Raw genomic sequence first — 7,325 nt, 5'->3', positions numbered from 1 at the left:
TAGCAGCCGGTCTCAGTGAGAAGGTCATTGTGTTTTCCCTCCAGTCTTAAGCACTTCTCAAAGTTTCCTCGGAGATTAAAGGGTGACCATAGAAACATTTGTTCCATTGCAGTCTGGGGGTTTTATATAGCAAAAGCCGGAGTCACCTTTGGTTTAGCATTAGCGGACCGCACGTTTAATACATTTAATATTGTTATACACTCTTCAGACAGTTCTTCAGCATGTCATGCCTGTGTTTAGCAGTGTCCTAACCAGCCACGATGATAATCATTAAATCCGTGTTAATCTGAGTTTTTATCCTAACCTGCTGCAACACAGTCAAATTTGAGATTTATCGCATGGTTTAAAAATGAGTTTTATTATGATGAATAACCCACCTATTTATTTATTTTTTTAAATCATGTATTTTTTACATTTATATTTGACCTAAATTCGTTTTATAAATTTATTTATAAAACGGTTAGTTCCAATCCTTGATTCTGATTGGTCAGTTGCTGTGCACGGCTATGGCCGCTTCACCCAACGGTTCTATGTATCACTACACACCACCCCTAGCAACCACTCTTAGCAACGTAAACACATGTTTGATCTCATTGATATTGTTCATTGAAGCTGTAGTAGAGTATTGTGGGAGATCGAGAGAGAGATTTACAGTAGATATAGCATTTTCCTTCAGCTCAGTCCTATATTCATAATAAGAAAATCCGTCTGAATGTCCAACAGTTAAAGGGTTTTCCCGAGCCTATAGTCATATGTCAGTTGCGTCACTTCTCCATGATCACAAGTTTCAGTCCTTTAATGTAAAAGTCTTCTCTACTGACTGACTCGCTCATAAAGACAGTCCTCGCCGCCATCTACTGGTGAAATAATGTCTGTAACTTCTGTTGCTGTTTACGGACAGGGACTATTTTTTCCAGCGGAAGGAAGGCTTTTAGTGATGTTACTTTATGAAAGTTGCATAGATACATGTTTTTCGGCTTTAATATTTGTATTTTGTGGTAACCGTTTTATAAAAGCAATAATGTACTCGAGAGGCTAGAGCTGAATCAGGAATAAGTCGTGCCTAACAACGCCCTTCAGCCGGGACTTATTCACCATACAGCACAGCCTCTCCTACCTTATTGCTTACTTAAATGTAGATATTTCTAAAATAATGTCATGCATAATTCATTCATTTTTTCATTTATTTTTTATTAGGGCTGTGAAAAGATTAATCACGATTAATCGCATCCAAAATAAAAGTTTGTGTTTACATAATATATGTGTGTGTACTGTGTATAATTAAATTTGTATATATAAATACACACACATGCATGTATATATTTAAGAAAAACTGTGTTATTTATATATAAAAAAATTATAGTTATATATAATATAAATTATATATAAATATATACAGTATATGTATGCAAATATTTCTTAAATATATACATGCATGTGTGTGTATTTATATATACAAAATAATTATACACAGTACACACACATATATTATGTAAACAAACTTTTATTTTGGATGCGATTAATCGTGATTAATCTTTTCACAGCCCTATTTTTTACAGAAATTTGTTTTATACATTTATTTGAATACAGATTTTAAAAAAAAATCATAATAATTTGTTCTGTTTTAAAGTGAAATTTGGTTTAAAATCCATCGACTATATATAAAGTATATTAATGTATAATGTATATTAATGTATGTATATTAAACAAATTATGTTGTTGCTTCATGCTTCAATTTGGTTTTAGTTTGGACAGAAAGTGACGTTTACACGTGTCACACCTGGTTAGGACAGTGTGTGAGATAGACCTAAAATACTTGACCTCACTAGGTTAACCTCACAGCAGGAGTGACTTAAGTAAAGTAAGTGAATTAGCTCTTCTTCTGTGTGTCACACGCAGGAGTTTGGCACACGTCCTAATCTGTCAGTGCAGTTAGTTTGCAGTGATGGATGCTTTGGAAATTAATGTTTCTGTAAAGCTTCAAATCTCTTGTTATAAACCAGTGGTCAGGAGTGCGTATCAAACTGACTAAATCACATGATTTCAGTAAATGAGGCTTATAACCGTTTCAAAACATTTCATAATTTCAATGGTTTTCTGCTAAGATCTCAGTTAACCCTTCTTGGATCGATTTTTATAATGCAAACTTTATTAAAGACATATTTGCATAGTAAATGAAATAAGTAGCTAAGTAGACTAGTAATTAAGGCCTGATTAGCCAAGCCCTCCATAAAACACACAAAACAAGCCCTACAAATAAATAAAAGACCACATATTACACACACTTCATATTTAATGGCATTTGATGTGTTTTAGGGTACGTTTGCACGACAACGATGTGCTAAAATATGCAAAACTTTATAATTGCCAGGTTAGATGGCGATGACACTTTGTAAAGAAACTACGCGTCACATTTGAAGATTACACAGAGATGATAACGGTATCGCTTTTTGCGTCCCCTAAAATGGCGTTGTTGTGTACATGATTGGCCAAAACTCGTACGTTTTCTGTATTTAGTTGAAAACGGTGTTGTGTAAACACTTCAAAAAGTGATTCATTTTAGTGAATCAGTTGGTTCAGACTGTCAAAATACTCAGTTTCTCCCATCACTATTAATTGATATTAACAATCATTAGACAGATTTGTGCAAAACTTTTGCGAATTTTTTTTTTTTTTTTTTTTTAAATGTCGACAAAAAACTATTGCGAAATGACGGCGTTTATATTAACCGATGTTATGTGACTAAAACTTCATTTTTTTCATTTTGCGATAATCGTTCCAAAAGTCATGGCAACGGACGTTGATAGGTTTATATATATCCCAGCCACTGCACTGGCCATTATTATTAACCTCCTGAAGTTTTTTTTTTTTTTTTCCTTTAGAAAGTGATACTTGGTTATTCCAGATTTCCAGATTAAATTTTGTCTACATGTAACAATCCCTAAGCAAGTTATAGTCATTTATTACAACATTATTATAGGCGCTTTTCAGTGAAAAACTGGTGTTTTCATTTACTGACAATGTAGATGTGTCCAAAAGTAAATAGAAACATTGTTATATAATAATAGAACACTGAAGCAAAGTGACTTTTATATATATATCATACACACACACATATACACATACATACACACACATACACACACACACACACACACACACACATACATACATACATACATTCTGAGGATAAAATAATATGGATAAATTAAAAAAAAAACTTCTGATCATCTCGCGATAATCATTCCAAAAGTCATGGCAACGGACGTTGATAGGTTTATATATATCACAGCCACTGCACTGGCCATTATTATTAATGGAAGGAGACGTATGTGTGTTATCCAATCATTAATGGCCAGGAAAGACTCTTGTGAGCGGCACATATGAGGAGTTTCTGGGTGTTTCTCCCTCAGATCTGCGTCGAGGTCTTGATTGTGGCATTTATTTGAGGTTTAGAATCCAGTATTCCTGTAATTATTTTGTCTTTTATGAATTTAATAAAGAGCTCTGTCTCGTATTCTGTCCAAACACACCGCGTTGTCTACGTCAGGTGACCTGTAAATGCGCAAAAACTGTTTCCATTGCAGTTTTGCTACATATTTTTTTTCCGAATTGCCTGAAAAACCTCCTCATGCGAGCGTAAAAACTTTTTGGCGATAAATGGGAGTTTTTGCGAAATTTACGTGTTTCCATTGGACGTATTTTCAATTCGCAATTTCAATCTGCGCAATTTGAAGGGTAATGGAAACGCGGCTGACTAGAAATGCACCAATATGAAAAATTTGCCCGATAACTGATAATTATTTATATTTGAAAGTCAATAACTGCTATATTTGCCGATAAATCTAAATTAAACTTTTTATAGGCTATATATTTTTTGAGAGCCTGATTGCAAAAACAAAAGTCTCACCATTGAAACCCACGTCCCAAACACACAATTATGACGTTCTCATTATAATTTCATGTAGCTGATATTCCTTTTTTGAAGTGATTTCAATCATATTTCAAGCAATTCAGAGCCATCATGTTGAACCGTGCGCATCTGAAGCGTCTCAGCTGAAGGAAATACTCCATTGTTTATCATTTTTAATAAATCTGCCAAATTTTCTTATCAGGCTGATAACGATAACATTAAAAATGAACATGTATCGGCCAAACAGATGTGGTGGCCGATATATCATATCTATCATTAACACTGATGTCTTTTCACAGAAAACCACAAGGATGGCACCGGATGTGAGGTCAGCGTATCACCAGATGAGCTCCTCGATGGCCAGGGAAAGTCCGGTTACGCTTTCCGCAAGGAGCCGAGCTACTTTGAGATTCCCACAAAGGAGATCCATCCAAAGCCCAAAACGTCATCCCTGGAAGTCCAAGAGATCCCAACAAAAGACACGGACCACAAACCCCCTTCCACCCCCCCAGTGGTCCAGGGCCATGCCTCCTTCACCATTGAGTTTGATGACCAAACCCCTGGAAAGATCAAGATCAAGGACCAGGTCACGAAGCTCTCGGTCCGCCAGCGCAGGATTCCCACCAAAGAATCCATAGCCAGACTTACAGAAGTGATGTCGGCGGAGAACAAAGTTGCTGATTGGTTGGTGCAAAGCGACGCCACTATGTTGAGGAGACTCGATGAGCCGTCTGGGTCCGACGAGCTCCCGAACAAGAGCTTCAAGGGTAATGTTTGTACAGGTGGGAAGAGTAACCCTTAAAGAACATGTTTGGGGCACATGACTTGCATGTACTTTTCTTTGTTTTTCTAACCCATTATAAGTGCCTTATATCATTTTAAACAGGAGAACTTGGCGTTTCAATCATTTAAATTCCCAATTTTACAATTATTTTGTCTGGGAATGGATGAATTTAGCAGATTTAAGAACAATGGCACCAAATTATTATTATTATTTTTTTACTCTACTCAAACAGAACCTCCTGAAGTTTGGATTTTTTTTTTTCCTTTAGAAAGTGATACTTGGTTATTCCAGATTTCCAGATGAAATTTTGTCTACATGTAACAATCCCTAAGCAAGTTATAGCCATTTATTGCAACATTATTATAGGCGCTTTTCAGTGAAAAACTGGTGTTTTCATTTACTGACAATGTAGATGTGTCCAAAAGTAAATAGAAACATTGTTATATAATAATAGAACACTGAAGCAAAGTGACTTTTACAGTACCAGTCAAAAGTTTGGAAACATTACTATTTTTAATGTTTTTGAAAGAAGTCTCTTATGCTCATCAAGCCTGCAGTTAAAAAAAAAAAAAAAAAACAAAAAAAAAACAGTAATATTATGAAATATTTTTACAATTTAAAATAATGGTTCTCTTTTTTAATATACTTTAAAATGTAATTTATTTTTGTGATGCAAAGCTGAATTTTCATCAGCAAGTACTCCAGTCTTTGGTGTCTTATGATCCTTCAGAAATCATTCTAATATGCTGATTTGATACTCAGTTATTATCAATGATGGAAACAGTTGTGCTGTTTAATATATTTTTTTGGAATACTTTTTTCAGGATTCATTGATGAGTAAAACGTTAACAGCATTTATTCATAAAAACAGCATTTATTCAAAATAAAAACATTTCTAACAATATAAATCGTTACCATCACCTTTTATCAATTTAACGCATCCTTGTTGAATTAAAGTACTAATTTCTTAAAAAAAAAAATAGTTATTGTTCCCAAACTTTTGAACGGTAGTGTATATTGTTACAAAAGATTTCTATTCTAAATAAATACAGTTCTTTTTAACTTTTTATTCATCAAATAATCCTGAAAAAAGTATCTCAGGTTATAAAAAAAATATTAAGCAGCACAACTGTTTCCAACATTGATAATAAATCATCATATTAGAATGATTTCTGAAGGATCATAAGACACCAAAGACTGGAGTACTTGCTGATGAAAATTCAGCTTTGCATCACAAAAATAAATTACATTTTAAAGTATATTAAAAAAGAGAACCATTATTTTAAATTGTAATAATATTTCATAATATTACTGTTTTTTTTTTTTTAACTGCAGGCTTGATGAGCATAAGAGACTTTTCAAAAACATTAAAAATAGTAATGTTTCCAAACTTTTGACTGGTACTGGTACTGGTACTGGTACTGGTACTGACACACACACACACACACACACACACACACACACACACACACACACACACACACACACACACACACACATATACATACTGAGGATAAAATAATCTGGATAAATTTAAAAACACTTCTTTTTTGGTATGTTTTGGCCTTCCATTAACACTGAGACCGCATTTTGTACAGCGAAAACCGCTTTTTGAGGACGCTCTCCCAATCGGATACATTTCAAAATATAATTGCGTTGTAGTGTGGACTGTGAAAATGGAGGTATCCGACATTGATGACGCATGTTTAGTTATAGATATGGTTTGTACCAGATAGAGTTCGACCGATATGGGTTTTTCTCTGGCAAATGCCGATATTTAGAAATCAAGGCTGCCGATAAGTGCTTTGTGCAGCACTTTTGAATATTTATAAAGAAAGAAGAAGCTGCCAACAATGCACAATAAATCACTTACATCGTGTCTACGCTTTGTTTGTTAATGAGAGGTTTGGCGAGCCTGCATAACTCAGCAGCACTGAATAAAAACTCAGACTCTGACTAACTTAAACGCCTCTGATTGGCCATTGTGTTCAAGAAATCAACAACTATGTCTGTGATTTGGCTCACTAATGCAAAAACACGTTAAAAACAGTCTATGGTTGAAAACAATCGTCTCTTTTGCTTGCATTTGAGGGTGATTAGCATATGCGTCTGCCTATTAATCGGCCTAATTTGCAGCACAAATGCCAAAAGGTCGACCTCTAGTACCAGATTTGTTTTTGCCTGCTATTCTCTTTCTTTTTTTAATTTTTTTTTATTAAGTTATCATGAATGCTACAATATCAGACAGTATCACAAAATAATTCCAACATCTTGATATACAATATCACACTTTCCTCAATGGTTTACATACATAATCCATTTGTCCCACAACTTGTTACATTTATCAAATTTGAGCCTTAATATAAATGTAAGAGTCTCTCCATACTGTATATTTCGTTTATCATCCCTAGCCATTGATCCTTAGTTGGAGGGTCAACCTGCAACCATTTACGGGTTATTGCTTTCCTACTGCTTGCTAACAATATTTTTTAGTAAATATTTATCCTTGTCTAAAACATTTCCTGGTATTTTACCTAAATATATAGTAGTGAACGAAAAATCAACCTCTACTCCCAATATTTTCCCAGTCTCTGCCACTACTCCTTGCCAAAATAATTGTATTTTTGG

The 7,325-nt window shown here is 34.3% G+C and overlaps 1 protein-coding gene across 8 annotated transcripts in view; it reads left to right on the top strand.

Annotated features, from left to right (window-relative positions):
- The window catches only part of cep170ba (centrosomal protein 170Ba), a 50,785-nt gene that overhangs the window by 19,256 nt on the left and 24,204 nt on the right, over window positions 1–7,325 (top strand). For 4 of the 8 annotated variants that reach the window (XM_079852512.1, XM_079852511.1, XM_079852509.1 and 1 more), the window contains exon 8: window positions 4,213–4,695. In XM_079852512.1, the coding sequence (XP_079708638.1) occupies window positions 4,213–4,695 (483 nt within the window). The remainder of the gene's footprint in view (window positions 1–4,212; window positions 4,696–7,325) is intronic. The other 4 variants (XM_079852513.1, XM_079852508.1, XM_079852507.1 and 1 more) reach the window with 1 other exon arrangement.

The sequence above is a fragment of the Squalius cephalus genome (genome assembly GCF_949319135.1).
Source record: "Squalius cephalus genome assembly, chromosome: 20".
NCBI lineage: Eukaryota > Metazoa > Chordata > Actinopteri > Cypriniformes > Leuciscidae > Squalius > Squalius cephalus.
This window is presented reverse-complemented; position numbering and strand designations above follow the sequence as displayed.